Below are 15,785 nucleotides of genomic sequence, written 5' to 3' on the forward strand. Positions count from 1 at the left end.
CTCTCTCTCTGCCTCCCCCCTCCCTCCCTCCCATTTTTGAAACTAGGATTGAGCCTAGCACACAGTAGGCCAGCTTCTCTCCCCAAGCCAGATGCCCAGCGCCTCCCCAAAGTAGCAGCGCCCTGGGCCATCCTTACCGCAGATCTGAGCACGCAGAAGACACTCTGCAGAGGAGCTGCATCCGACTATGGCTTCTGTGTGGCCGAGCCGTGGCCCAGTGTCACGAGTGGATGAGTTTCATGGCTGCTCGTGCCCGGCTGGGCTGTGGACGCCGCTGTCTGCATCCTTCCCCACCCCACATACCACATGCCTAGCACAGGCTGAACCCCACTTTCTGGGGAGGGGACCCGATGCTCAGCTGGATGTAGAGCGGGCTGCTAGGGTCCTGTGCTCCACACAGGGCTCCTCTGTGTAGCATCCCCTGCCACTCCACACGCCTCTGCCCTGGGCCCAGAGGTACAACCATGGCCTTTGCAAGTACCTATGCTCATTTACACACACACACACACACACACACACACACACACACATCCACACACACATATCCACACAACCATTTGTGCATTAACATTTGAGATTAGAAGTCAGTAGACTTGGGAAATGACTACTATTCTTTAATATAAAACACAAAACAGCAGCAATTTCCATTATCTGAGTATCCAGTCTATACCCCTCTGCTGAAGGCTTCTCATGCATAGCCAAATAAAATTTCCCCAAAAACTTTTTGGGTAACATTAGCCTGGACCTACACTTTAACTCCAATAAATAATCCAACAAAAGGCAAAACTCTTGTTAAGAGATCCTAAAGCATTAAAGATACTTAACATTGTATTGAGTGTTAAGAAACTTGTATGGGAAAAAAGTCACTATAAAGTAGTCATTTTAGCATGAATATCTTTGAATGGCCTCTCTGAAACTGTAGGGCAAACAAAAAACCACATCTGTCTTGCAAAAACACATCTGAATAAGGTATAAAGAAATCATATCTCATTGGACAGTTCGCCCATGGTTCTTGCATCAGAATCTCCACCCTTCTTTTCTCCGTCTGCTTCCACACTGCCTCTGATGGTCAAGAAGTGATTTTTCTTTTTCACAGAAAGCAGAAATGCCTGGAATTCATTATCAAAGTCAGTAATCCACAGTCTAGAAAGATGGAGAAAAATAAACAGCATCAATTCACTCTTCCTTTATGATTTAAAGGTTTTTTAATGTGTGTGTGCCTGTGAGTTTATTGTGTGCACCATGTGTGTGCAGGTGCCTGTAGAAGTCAGAAGTTGCCAGAACCCATGGAGCCTGGGCTACAGCAGTTGTGAGCAGCCATGTTCGGTGCTGGGAACTAAAGCTGAGTCCTCTACAAGAACAGCAAGTGCTCTTAACTGAAGAGCCATTTCCCTAGACCCTCACCCTTTCCTTTTGTACTTCTTTTCTAAGGCCAAGTTAAGGAGATGCTGATATTCCCTCTAAATGGAGTGACACATCCATGCTATGAGATGGTGTGCTGATACATGTTTGGCATCCATACTCTTTCATAAAACTGGTCTGGACTGGGGACTGGAGAGATTGCTCAGTGGTTAAGAACACTGGCTATACTTGTGAAGGCCCCAGGTTTAATTTCACACTGCAGCTTACAACATCTGTATCTCCAGTTCCAAGGCATCTCATACCATCTCCTGGCCTCTAAACCAGAATATACATGCAGGCAAATTATCCATACACATAAAATTTTAAAACTTAAGGAAAAATTAATTTGTTGGTTTGCCTGTGTGTGTGCGTGTGCGTGTGCGTGTGCGTGTGCGTGCGCACGCGCGCCAGAGGTCACTATCAGGATTCTTCATTAATCTTCCACCTTATGTTTTTGAGACATTGTCTTTCAACAAACCTGCCATTCATAGGCTGGTTGGTCAATAACCTTAAGGGAACCTCCCTCTCCCTGGCGCTAAGGTTATAGACATATGCTGAAGATCTGAACTCAGGTTCTTCTACTTCTGCTGCAAGAACATTACTTAACTGAGTCTCTTCACAGTTTCTGCTCTGGCCATCTCTATGCTATGAATTACACCCCATCGGTCCAAGTGTGGTTTATTCAGTTTGATATCAACATTCAGAATGGTGGTAGGATTCTAATGATTCCATCTAAGCCTGAGGGTTTTGCACAGAAGACTTGAAAAAAGGAGTGAGGATTTTTTTTATTCAAGCCCCAAACAATAATTCTTTTCATAATATGACTGTCTGGTCTTAGCCCTTTGGCTAACTGTTCTCATGCATGTGTATCTACACACATACAACCACAGTCACAGACAACACACACACACACACACACACACAAACTCTGTTTCCTGCCTCTGTTATTGTTCTGAATTAACTCCTTTCTAATTATTGAAGTAAAATACCATGACTAACCAACATTCAGGAGGAAGGGCCGGTTTGCCTAAAACCCCCTACAGTTCCAGCAGGGTAAGAGTCTATCACCATGGTGGCAGAGAAGAGTGACAGGAGGAGCAGGAAGCTGAATCACATCTTGAAACATAAGCAATATGTGGAGAAAACGCTCTGGGAATGGTATGAAGCTTTGCAACCTCAAAACCTGTCCCAGTGACATGCTTTCTCCAGCAAGGTCACACCTCCAAAGCCTGCCCAAATGGCAATATCTACTACAGATCAAATATTCAAACATCTGAAACTATGGGAGGTGTTTTTATTCAAACCATCACATTATGTATATTTCTATGTTTAAAGTAGCTTTGTCCTCTAGGAATAAACCATGTTCCTAGGGCATATGTTAATTGTAGTATATGTCTGTCTCAGACTTTTACATGGTGGAATGAGAGGACACCATAGAAACTTACTTGGTTTCATAATATCTATCACATTGTCTGACACCTGTAATTTTTTACTTTCTCATGTCAAATAACTCTTACTTTGCAGATCAAATCTGAGGAACTGATAGCTTGCCCAGGGTGCAGAGTAAACATGACTGAATTGGAAACAAATGCAAAGCTGGAAGGCTCAGAAAATTCCATGTAACTCACCTCTTTCTACTTCCTTATGCATCCACTCCAGCTTGGTACCCTCTTAAAGTCCAACCAACACAAAGAAAGAAAGAAATCTTGCAGGCAACTCAACATTTCCAGAGGGGAGGGGAATTTGCAAGAGTAAATCTTAAAGAAGTGAGCTTTTGTGTTCTTCCAGGAGAGACAACTAGAGTTATAAATATTATAATCCAACATCTGGCAGACATATTCAACCTGCAACTCATGGGCTAATATGCAGCTATGAAAAGGTCTAGCACAAAAGAATAAGTTTACTCAGAACAATAAGATTTTTTTCTATAAGCCAACTGCATATTTTGAGTTTGAAGTAAGGGTCTGTGTGTGTGTGTGTGTGTGTGTGTGTGTGTGTGTGTGTGTGTGTGTGTGTGTGTGTGTGTGTGTGTATGTGTGTGTGTGTATGTATGTATGCCATGTTGAAATGTCAAAAGTTTGGACATTCTGATAAGGTTTTACTTTCCTAGAAATGAGTGGCTTAATAACTACTTAAAACAACGCTGATCTTGAGGGCCAGGAGAGATGGTTTTCCTAGTGAATTTTTGCTACACAAGCATGAGGACCTGAGGCTAATTCCTATCACCCACATGAAAAAACTGGAAATAGTGGCATATGACTGTGGTCCAAGAACCAATGAAGCAGAGGCTGACACATCCGTAACACTTGATGGCTAACCAGCCCTTACAGAATTTGTTACTCTCAGGTTCCAGTGAGAGATCCCATCTCAAAAATAACTGAAGTGGATGGCATCTGATGATGGATGGCCATTAGAGGTTGTCTTCTGGTCTCCACACTTGTATACACAATCCACAGACACATGTGCACCTGAACTCACATATTTTCACAAAAATTACCTTGATCTCATATAGATTTAAAGACCATGGTGGGGGGGGGGCAACAAACCACAGAGATAAATGCTGAAGATTTTTTAAATTATCATACTTATATAATATCTTATGCTTATATAAAGTAGTCTGACTTACATGTATATGACAAATGTATAATGTAAATCTCTGTCTACAAGCAGACCACTCTAGTTTCCTTAGCCTATTTTAAATATTCTCAGAGCACTCACATTAGGCTCCAGGTGGGAAAAAAATCAGATCACCTAACAAAGACCATTTTATATGAAAATGTTAAAATGTTAATATGTCATCTCATATAATTGATGAGTACTGTGTTGGAAGAAAAAATTGAATGACTGGGTATGCCTTCATATTGTAGATCTTAAACATATTATAGATCTAAACAATCTTAAGTCAGGACTATCTGCATAAACAAAATTATATTTATAATAGTACTAAGTATCACCAGTACCTGGGCACTCACCAGTCACAGAGCAAGGAAAGGCTTTATATTTAACCTAATACTCATGCAACATACACCCTCTGGCAGTGAAAATGTTACTTGAATTTATTTTTAATTTAAATTTTAATAATATTTTATGGCATCCCCGCTCCAGACACCAATGAACTTGCCGTAGTCCTTGAGTAAGAGGTGGAGTTTCTAGATAAGATAATGCTTACTGGTGTAGCAGTTCCAGGATTATTACAGGTGCAACCAAACACCTTATTATTGAGTTATTTGTGTTTACTGTGTGTAAACAGGCAGAGGTCAGAGGCCAAGCTCAGGTATCATTCTTGATTTCTGAGATGAGGTCACTCATTAGTTCTGAAACTCACCATTATGACTACACTGGATACCCAGTGAACATTAAGATCCTCTTGTATTTACCTCTCCAGTACTGGATTACAATGGGAAATCCCATGTCTAGGTTTTAAATGTAGTTTTTAGGGATACATCTCTCATCCTTATGCTTGTGTAACAAGCACTCTATGGACTGAGACATCTCCCCAGCTATTATTTCTATCTTCAATGATTATATTATTAGCTGCACATGTTAGATCTCAAGTCATCTGTTCTTATCCCTAAGGACTCATCAAGGAGAACAGAGGCCAGCTCACCCAAGTACATGAACAGAAGGAACACTTTCGCTGTCTCAGAACCTGGGAAAGAAAACCATTCTACTGACTTCGAAGGCATTCCCCATGAGGTTGAGCGTCTGCAGGGTCTCACACTGCATAAAAGCATAACAAAGCTCCTCATTACTGGCATCAGTTATTTCACAGGCTTCCAACCTATAACAAAAAGGAACAGTTCTATATCAGGGTGAGAAGGAATGTATGTGGGAGGTGACTTAGTTATTTAGATTATGCTCACTCCGTAGCCTCTGTGGACAGTCTCTCAAACACCAAGTGTTCACAACAATAAATTTTCCTTTCATTGGCAGATGTGACCACAATAGTTTATTCTTAGTGTCCGTGTCTGTGGTGAACTAATAGTTCCACTAATAATCTGCTGTCCCAGCCCTTGAACATGGGATAAAATTGGCCCTTGCACTGGGTAATACAGTGAAACAAAGGTTGGGAAGATCTAAGCCTACACCTCAAGTTCCTTGAAACCTTTTGATTTGAAACACTGAGATTTATTCTGCTATGAACTAAACTACATACAATCAAAATTCATGTGTTGAAGTTCTAATCCCTAGTGTCCTGTGGGACTGAGTTTTGAGATAGAGTCTTTATAGAGATAACTAAGTTAAAATGAGAACTATCAGGTGGGATCTAATCTTGTATAACTGTGACGATACAGGGAGAAGATAACCATTTTCACATCATTGGAAAAGTCTGGAATATACTCCTTGTATTGTTCCTCTAAAGGAGCCATCCCTGTTGATGCGTAATCTCTCTAGCCTCTGAAATTGTTTATCAATAAATCCATACTATATGATCCACTCAATCTATTTTTGTCAGGACAGCCAAAGCATTGTCATATACCTTAGTCTAAATATGTCAATGAGATGTGGTCTCATCACTCCTGTTATCTCCACTGGACATTCATCCATGCATGCATCCAACTATCTATGCATGCATCCAGTATCCATATATGTTCCCATCCTAATAAGAGCTATCTATCTATGCGGGCTGCCATACATGAAGACATGTGTACATCTATACTTGCAACCATCAATCACCTACCTACCACTGCTAACTGCTATATATTCCCCTTGGAATTTTATTTTTATTTTATGTGCATTGGTCTTTCGCCTACATGTATGTCTGTATGAAGGAAGTGGGTCCCCTGAAACTGTAGTCACAGTTGTGAACTGCCATGTGGTTGCAAGGAATTGAACCTGGGTCCTATGGAAGAGCAGCCAATGCTCTTAACTACGGAGCCTTTCTCCTTCCCCCATGGAGTTTTAATTTACTTTTCTGTACATTAATCACCCCCTTTTTTGCCATCCTCAAAGACACAGCTACAGGCTTGATGACACTCACTGTAGATCCTTTAAGTGGCAGTTAGGATGTTTTATAGCATCACACAGCAGCATCACACCAGTGTCTTTTAGCTTATTGTATGAAACATGTAGGTACTTCAGGTTCTGGTTGTTCTTCAGGACTTCAGCCAGATCCTGGCAGCCCCTTTCGGTGATTCCACAACAGCTCAAACTTCAAGAGACAAATCACAATACAGTGGTTACTCTCTAGTCTGAAGAGGGAGCATTTCACAAAGCTCAGTGATGCCTTAAAAGTGAAGGCAGCATTCAGTGATTCAGAAAACACCATCTTCTCAGTGATCCATAGACAACAAAAACTGAGTATACCAGACATACTCAGATATTTAAAATGGTGTATAATATCAACTACAATATACTGTAATGGAAGTTAAAACAGGGGGCTGGAGAGGTGGCTCAGAGTTTAAGAGTACACTTTTCCTGCAGAAGACGCAGGTTTGGTTTTCAGAAGCCACGTTAGGCACCTCGCAAGCACTTGTAACTCCAGTCCCAGGGGATCCAATTCCCTCTTGAAGCTTCCTCAGGCACTTGCACACTCAAACACTCAGAAGGACACACACTTTAGGTGAAGCAAAAAAAAAAGTCATTTCATAAGTTAAAATAATAATATGTTAAATAATACCTTTAAGCAATAATTGAATATAGGTAGCTCATACAGAAATGGACTCTGGCATTATGGGTAACACAAAACATGTATAAGGTAGGGATAGGAGGGACTACTATACAGCTTTCAAAGTTTATACTTATATCAAGGGAAGAAGGAAGACATGGTATCTCATTCTAGCCAAGTTTGGTCAAACCAGCTGAACAAGTAAAGCACAAAAAACAAGGTCCATTTTCTGTTGGCCAACTATTCCTGAGTATGGAGCCTACCCTAGACCATGGATGATATACTAAATTTCGTTCCATTGGAGAAAACTGATTTTTGTTCCTTCAACAAATTTTTAAATGCATATTTAGTATTTTGAGAATCATCAAGTGGTTTATACTTTTAAACTACTTTTTCTTCTTTCTTTATGGTGCTAGCGAATCATAGATACATTTAATGTTTTCAGAATATATCTGATGGTAATGGGCTTTAGAAAGCCATTATATGAGGGAAAAGCACACTATACTTGTGTTTTCTTTTTTTTCCTTATCTTCTTTTCAGAGAGGACAAAAATGTTGTGACTCTGAGATTTTACAACAGATTAGGTAACAGTGTTCTCCCAGGTCCCTCACATCTGGATTTGTCACCAAAAGCCATTTAATCCTGGAATACTAATCCACTTGGCATGATCAAAACAACAACCACATTAAATTGCCCCAAAATCTCTCAATTTTATAATTTGAAATCAAGAGTTCTGCCATTTCTCTCCCTGTAACTGTTACACTGCAGTTTATTCTTTCAAAGTAGAATTTTCATACACTCTAATTAATTCACATATGTATTTTAAAGTCCTCTCTTCCATGACTTCCTCTTTCTTTGAACTTGAAATGTCTTCTCCAGGCTGTTGTGCTTAAACACTTAGTCCAAGGATGGAGCCACTGTTTTGGAAAATTGTGGGATTTTTGGAATATTGGGGTCCAACAGGTAGATGTGGGCCACTAAGTGTGGACTTAACTTATCCTAGACCCTGATTTTGGTTCCACACTCTGCTTCTTAATCCACAAAGATGAGAAGAATTTTTATACACACTTCTACCTCTATGAGCCCACTTTACCATAGTTTTTCTCTTAACAGTAGAGATTAGACCATTCCATAACATGATCTACAATAAACCCTGCATCCCTTAATCTGATTACAAAAAAAAAATCACTATTTATATTCTACCACCCACTCCAAACACCACCACTCCTGTGCTTAATTCCTTTCTTTCTCACAGTTCTTTGTGTCTCTATTCTGATTGGCTGCACACTATATATCAAAACCATGACACAGAGGTCAAAGGACAGATCTATTCTAAGAAAAGAGTCTTCAGGAATGAGAGGTGAGTGACTCTACCCTGCAAATTCCCAAGATTTTTAAACAGGGCCCCTAAGAACAAGATCAAAGAAACCTACCATAGTGACTCCAGGACACAGTATGGGAGAATCAGAGACCTACAGAGAATCTTCAGTCCTTCATCCTTCAGGTCATTGGAGCTGATGTCTAGATGGCTCAGAGTTTTGTTCTGCCTAAGAACTTCAGAAAGGTAGTCCCAACATTGCTCACTGAGGGAACAGTTGGACAGCCTGTGGGAGGGAAGGAAGGGCATGTGCAGGGAAAAAAACATAACATTTCCACAACTTTACACACTATCCAAACACATCTCCCTTTGTTTCTTTTGATTCATGTCAGAACAAGTATTGAAACTGGGTAAATTATTCAAAATGCTTATATTTGGAAGACCTTACCCAAAGCTAACCTAAATCCTTTATATTCACAGTAACTCAATCACTGTCTCTAATGACACTTTTTAAAGCTAAATGATTATTGTAATATATAGCCATATCAATGTTATCTTGTGTAATAAACTGCATGAAAAGTATATTTTGAGAAACAACATGTATGTGGTTTAGTCTCAGTTTTGTTCCTGTGATAAAAATCATCCTTACAAAATCAATTTTGGGAGAGAAGCTCTAATTTACTTCACTATTCCAGATTGTACTCTCTCAGTATGTGAAGTCAAGAGGACAGAAACGTCAAACAGCTTGTCACATCATGTCTAGAATCAAGGTCACAGAGAATCCATACATGCATGCGCCTATGTTTTCCACTCTTAAATAATCCAGGACCCAAATTAAGGGTAATGGTGCTACCCACCATGGGCTTAGTCTTCACAGACCAATAAGCAGAGTGAAGACAATCCCTCAGTGACATGCTCACTGGCCTACCTGATCTAGACACTCATTCATTGCCTCTTACTTCTCAAGTGATTCTCCATTGTGCCAGGCTGACAGCTAACACTAACCATCATAATATGAAATATATAGGAATTCACAATATGAAATCACTTGTTTTCATCGAACTCTCTAAATCATCTTTCTCTGCTAAGGCCTAAAAGACCTTAATTTTCTTCCATGTTAGACTACCCATTTCTTTTAACCACAATTTGCAAGAGAGGCACATTCAGTATGAAATGAGGTCAACGGATTCATAGGCATTTTACTCTGTGAATGTCCCAGTTGAGAGTCCATTCTGCATTCTAAGAACAAGTTATTGAATCAGTGCTATGTGCCTGTTATACAAACTCTAGTCTATTCCACAATCTTTTGAAATTTAGTGCATTTATCCCTTGGTATGTAAAGGTAGCAGGGGTATGTGTGGATGTGGGGTCAGAATCCATGTGGGTAAAAACTGGCAGGTACTCAAGAGCTTTATGTACAGTGGTTCAGTTCAGTATGTGTCCAAATCTGTCCAAACTCTCCCATGTACTAGTTTCAAAATCCGCTGGTCTTCTTATAATATAAAATACAATTTAAACACCAAATAACTTTCTGCCATGTTGACTAAGGAATAACAACTAAGAAAAAACTAAAAGTGTTAAGTTCAAAACAAATTTTAAAAGTTGAATGATTATTTTTCTGTATATGTGTGTTTATGATGTGTGTAGGTATATATTACAGTATACATCTGGAAGTCAGAACAGTTTTGTGGAGTTGGTTCTCTCCTTACACCTTTTCATGGGCTGTTTTGAAGGCTAAACTTGAATTTGAAATCCTTCTATCTCAGCCTCCTGTACAGTTGGAACTACATGAATGTGAAACAAACTATGGTGTGTGTGTGTGTGTGTGTGTGTGTGTGTGTATTAAAAGATTTAATTTTAACTACGTTCATTTGTGACTACTACGTGTGGGTCTGTCCATGTGAGTGAGGGAGCCTGTGATGTTTGTCTGATTCCTCAGACTTAGAGCTATAAGTGTTTGTTAAGTTGGGTATTAGGAAACAGACGGGTCCTTTGGAAGAGCAATGTGTGTTCGTAACCACTTAACCATCTCTCTGTGGGACAGAAGGGTGTGAGAGGAAGCCTGGTAAGGTTGAGCTAAGGTTTAAAGCACTAGAGACCTAGAAGGGACAGTAGGAAGCCTTGCCTGCTCCTAAAGCCAGGCTCCTGTCTTGTAGCTACAGCTCCCTACAGGCCCCAATAGAGAGGTTTGTGGCCATCAGTCAAATAGGGACAGCACCCAAAGCTCTCCTACATGTAGATAAGGTATACCCAAACTCTCAGACCAAGCCAATAGGAAGATACCTACTGTCAGACTCTGATCCACCCCAAAACTATATATAAGAATCCTATCCAGGAATAATAAAGGTGTGTGAGAATTACTCTTATCCTCTGAGAGCTTCTGTAATAAGTGCTAGAACAGTGCCGCTCAGGGAAGAGATCTGCTCTCCCAAAAATGCCACCAGAGGCACCCACCCTGCACCCTTCCCTAGCTAGTCAGCCTCCCACAAGCTCAGCCTGGCTCAGAAGTGTCAGCAACACATTCTAGTAAACAAAGGCAACTTTCATACTACTTCCATAGTCTCCCCAGGGTACGCCTCCCAAGACTGCTTACACTAAGTACTCCAGAGTACAGTGTGGGTGGCACAAAGCCTTGCACAGTGAGGATATTCCTTGATTCAAATTGTTGGATGCCAAATTAAGAACCTTCAACGACTTGCTGCTCATCAGGATGGAGCCAAAGATCTTGCAGTCATCAGGTGAAAGTTTACAGTGTGCTATCCTGTAGGAAAAGGATAACATCATATTCTTCTCTGACTTCATGGAATTTTCTATTGTTATCCACATGAAGAAGGTTTTGAACCTCTCAGAATGTGACAATGTTCTTTATTAAACAACAAAAACATTTATTTTTAAGGTGAAATGAGTATTTGCCTACATGATTATATATACATCAAAATGTATGGCTGATACCTAGACAGACACTAAGGGGGTATTATATCCCCCTAGAACTAGATTGTAAGCTGTGGTGTAGAGTGTGAATGTTTCTATGCACGAAGAGCAAGGACCCTTAACCCACCCAACCATCTTTCCTGCTGAGTTTTAAAATTACATTTATTTATTGGTGTGTGTATGCGTGTGACTCCATTAAGATACCAGATGTAACATACATTATCTCAGTAAATTGTGATATGCTGTTTAAGCTTGCTGAAATTGAACTCTGAGAATAAGGAGGTCTTTTCTGTCCTAGACTCCAGTATGTTTATTGCAAATAAACACTCTTTGTACAGGGATGGGCTGGCCTGTCTGGATCTGTAATAAGGAATGGAGATAAACATCACACAGCACAGCCCAAGAGAAAAACCACTGTGTTCCTGAGAATGGCTGGATGATAAGCCAGTACCAACCAAAGTTACTACTATTTCTGTCACAACATGACCATGGCATACATCATGAAAGAGAAGGAAGGAAGGAACTCATGGGCGGAGAGAATGCTCTACTCTACCCGGAACTCTCAATGGGGAACTCCAGCAAGGCTGTGTCATGAACTCCCTCCCCAGTTATTTCTGCTAGATGATCCAAAGCACCTTGCTTACTCATGCTACTTGCAGATATTATCTAGATACTATCTATCTGCTGTTCTTTCTTCTTTTACTTAGGGCCCAAAATGTATACCCTGTTCCTCATCTCAGATCAGGAGATCAGGATTTCCTCTGACTGCTTCAGAGAGGTTTCCTGAGTCAATTTGTGCTGGATGTATTCAAGTCTCTAATATGATGTCTCCTTTAGTTTTCTTTCTCACTGGGCTATCATAGACTCTTCAGATGATGTTTTTGATCTGAGAATAATTTGCTAGATATTTGTGGCTACTTTCTGCTACTTACTTATTTTTTTTCTTTCTTTCTGCACAGCACAATAAACTTAATCATTGAAAAACAAAAGTATAGTTATCATAGATCCATACAGAATAAAAGTGTACATATCAAGAACTAGTCCTTCATATTCATTCCCACCCCCTTTCTGTCAATAGCCACAAAACAGGTACCACTATCCTTCCCTCTAATACCATAACCCTGTCTATCATTGAATTGTATATGTGAAGCACATGACACCCTTTTTGAATCAAATTCGTGCCACCAACAATATCTGAGATACGTCTAGCCAATAGCCATGGATTTCTTAACCAGCCTATAGTCAGTCAGAATTTCAACTTTTCAGGGGTATGAACACCTGGTATGAATGATTTAGGAAGCAGCCATCTTTCAGCAAATGGAGTCATGTAACCATAGACTTTACACTTACCAGTGAGAATTCTGAGTTCTAAGGTAAGTCAGAAGCCATAAAGTCTGAACTGAAGCCATGGTTTCCAAAGTGGATGTACCCATCTAGAAATTAACTTTCACTTTCCATAAACAGTTCAATTTTAAGTAAAATTTAAATTAGACTTACTTGTTTTCATTTCATGTGGGAGTTTTTTGCCTGCATGTGTCTGTTACCACATATAAAACTCGTGCCTGTAGATATCAGAAGTTATAACTTCCTCTGGGACTAGAGTTACAGACAGTTGGGGCTTAGGATTGAACTGTGGTCCTCTGGGAGAGCAACAAATTGTCGTAACAATCCAGTGTTTTAAATTATTATCAATTGCATTCATGTATGTATTTACATTGTGTGTTCATGTTCAGGTATATATGCTATAGCATGCAAAACACAAATGTGCTGAATGTAGAACAAAAGAGAACAACTTGTGGAAGTTGGTTCTTTCCTTTCTCCATGTGGGTCTTTGGATAGAACTCAGGTAGTGGAGTTGGCAGAAAGTGCCTTAATCCACTGATCCATCTCATTGACCAGCTGGGATTGGTTCCTAAAGTGAGGAAGTCTGTATATGAACAGTAGAAAAATAGGACACAAGGACACAAATTAAAAACTGTTGTCCTGTGATGGTTTTAATGTCAACTTGATACAATCTAAAGTCACAAAGAAAGGGAGTCTCAATGACTAGTTCTCTATACGGGGAAGACCTGTGAACATGTTTATGGGCAATTTCTTAAGTTAACTGAGTAAGTCAGTCCTGCCCACTGTGAAGGGCACCATTCCTCAGGAAACAGGGCCATGATCTATATATGAATGGGGAAAGTCAGTTGAGCACTAGCATGTGTGCATCAATACAATGCTCTTTGCTTTTGGTAGTAGTGCATGTGATGGGGCTGTTTCCATTGTTTTTGCTCCCCTGACTTCCCACAGCAATAGCCTATAAGCTGAAATTTTGAATCCAGTAAATGATTTATATGTTTCTATTATTGCTAAGTTCAGAGCACTTTTGTCATAGCAAGATGGATCAAAATTAAGATGTCTCCTTTGAGGGGAGTCAGTAATCTAGGAAAACACAATGACTTACATAAGTTTTTCTATGTTGCACTCTGCCTGGTTCAAGATATCACACAACAGTTTCACCTCATTGTGGGACAGAAATGAGCAGCTGAGGTCCAAGTATTGCAAACTGGAATTCTGAATCAACTCAAAGAGCACGTGGTTATCACCAAAGGACACATTATTTGCCCTGCAGAACAAGAAAAGTTATCCATCAATTTCCATCCAGCTCAAGCTCTTGTCTTTGGCAAAATCCTCTATCCCATACTGACCACATAGCTCTAATTTTGTAGCCCCCAGTACCAGCTCGCTGGTTCTCAAGCTGGGTAATTTTTCTCTTCCATGTAGAACTCTGAGAAACATATTGAGGCAAGGTTGGCCATCACATGAGGAAGCTACTGGCATTTAGAAAGCAGAGCCCTGCACGTGCTTTCATCATCATAAACTTCATGGGCCATACCTCAATGAAGAATGGTCAGCAGTAGACATTAGAAGTGTCAAGACAGAAAGATTCCACTTTAGACTATATCAGCCTTCATCTATGCAGTTAGCTGAGAGATGTTGGGAAGGCTAGTCTGTTAATTCGTTGATATGACTAAATCAAAGTCTACTTTTAACTTACACAAGTTTGTTAAGGGTGAAGCTGGGGTACTTCAGAGATTCATATAAAACTCGAATGGCTGGCTCATTGAAATTAGTGTCTTTTATTCGGAGTTCCTGAATGTCTTTACTCCTTACAAACACAGAGCACATATTATTCCAACAGATAAGTAGCTCTTCCCTGTTACAGAGGAGAAAGGAATATATTGCATTGTTAGAAAGTTAATTCAAGGGGATGGAGGGATGGCTCAGTGGTTAAGACCTTTTACTCTTTTTGAAGAAGACCCAAGGCCAGTTTCCAGCACTAACGTGGTGGTTCACAAACATCTGTAACACCAATTTCCGGGTTATTTGACACCTCTTCCATCCACCATAGGTACTGTATGCACATCATGTACATGTACACATGTAGGCAAAAACATTCATACCCACAAAATATTAATAAACAGATGATAAAACCTGCTGGAGCTTTCAAATTCTACTCTTTTACAAAAAGTTAAGTCCAGACATTCACAGCACATAAATGTAGGAAACTGACTCCCATACTGAGTAAGGGTAGTGACCTAAGGTCATTTCATATTTGCAGTTCTTAGTTAGATATATGTCAAGGTCTGTGGGATTCTAGATGTTATAGTTTGAATGTAGAGATGCAGTTAATGTCTACTTGGAAAAGGACAGAGGATTCTGGGAATCCTATGCATTGGGGACCATGCATGTCTGGGGCTTTCACCTACCCTCCCAACTTCCACAACAGCATAAGATAACCCAGATAGCTTGGCAGTGTTGAAGTTGAAAAATCCTGCCTTACAGATAACCTTGGTAGTTTTAGAATGGAAAAAAATATGAGGCAGGGTTCTGGAGCTACTGAGTCAAAACCTAGAGCAAAGATCTCCCAGCTCAAGCTTCAGGTGCCACTACTTACTCAGTACGTATCTTGGATGATATGTGACTTCTCTGTCTACTTTCCTCAACTCTAGCAGGATGATCAAATTTGCCTTGTAACATTTCTTACTGTGTGTGTGCTACATCATGTGTGTGCAGGTCAAAGGAGAACTTGTAGGAATCACTTTTCCTACCTTGCAGTCTAAGTAATTGAACTTAGGTCATCATTCTTGAGGTCATGCGCCTTTTAGTTGCTAGGCCATCTTGGCAGTTCACCTTACATGTTTCTGAATACGAGTCAACTTAGAACATATTTTTGTGTGCATATAGTTGTGAGTGCATGTGCATATGTGTGCTTGCATGTGCTTGCATGTGCTTGCATGTGGAAACCATGTGTCTTGCCTCCTTAGTGCTGCGATTATAGTACATGGTGGTAGGCACAGCTGTTTGTTTGTTTGTTTGTTTGTAATGTGGATTCCAGGGATGAAACTGAACTTCTCATACTTCTGCAGCAACTAAGCTATCACCATATTCCCCATAACACTTAACCTTTATGAATTAGTTTGCAGTTAGGGGATCAAGAAAGAGCCCGAGTATGATGTTTGTATCTCAGAAGGGCAGAAAAAG

At 40.1% G+C, this 15,785-nt stretch overlaps 1 protein-coding gene across 1 annotated transcript in view; it reads right to left on the reverse strand.

The window, feature by feature from the left end:
- Window positions 1-590: 590 nt before the first annotated feature.
- Window positions 591-15,785, reverse strand: part of Nlrp4f (NLR family, pyrin domain containing 4F) — a 28,606-nt gene continuing 13,411 nt past the window's right edge. Inside the window, exons 4-10 of the mRNA NM_175290.4 lie at window positions 14,299-14,457; window positions 13,705-13,866; window positions 10,921-11,088; window positions 8,443-8,613; window positions 6,383-6,553; window positions 5,009-5,182; window positions 591-1,143 (exon numbers count right to left, since the gene is read on the reverse strand). Coding sequence (NP_780499.3) covers window positions 5,044-5,182; window positions 6,383-6,553; window positions 8,443-8,613; window positions 10,921-11,088; window positions 13,705-13,866; window positions 14,299-14,457 — 970 coding nt within the window. The 3' untranslated portion in view covers window positions 591-1,143; window positions 5,009-5,043. The remainder of the gene's footprint in view (window positions 1,144-5,008; window positions 5,183-6,382; window positions 6,554-8,442; window positions 8,614-10,920; window positions 11,089-13,704; window positions 13,867-14,298; window positions 14,458-15,785) is intronic.

Source organism: Mus musculus, chromosome 13 (genome assembly GCF_000001635.26).
Source record: "Mus musculus strain C57BL/6J chromosome 13, GRCm38.p6 C57BL/6J".
Taxonomy (NCBI): Eukaryota; Metazoa; Chordata; class Mammalia; order Rodentia; family Muridae; genus Mus; species Mus musculus.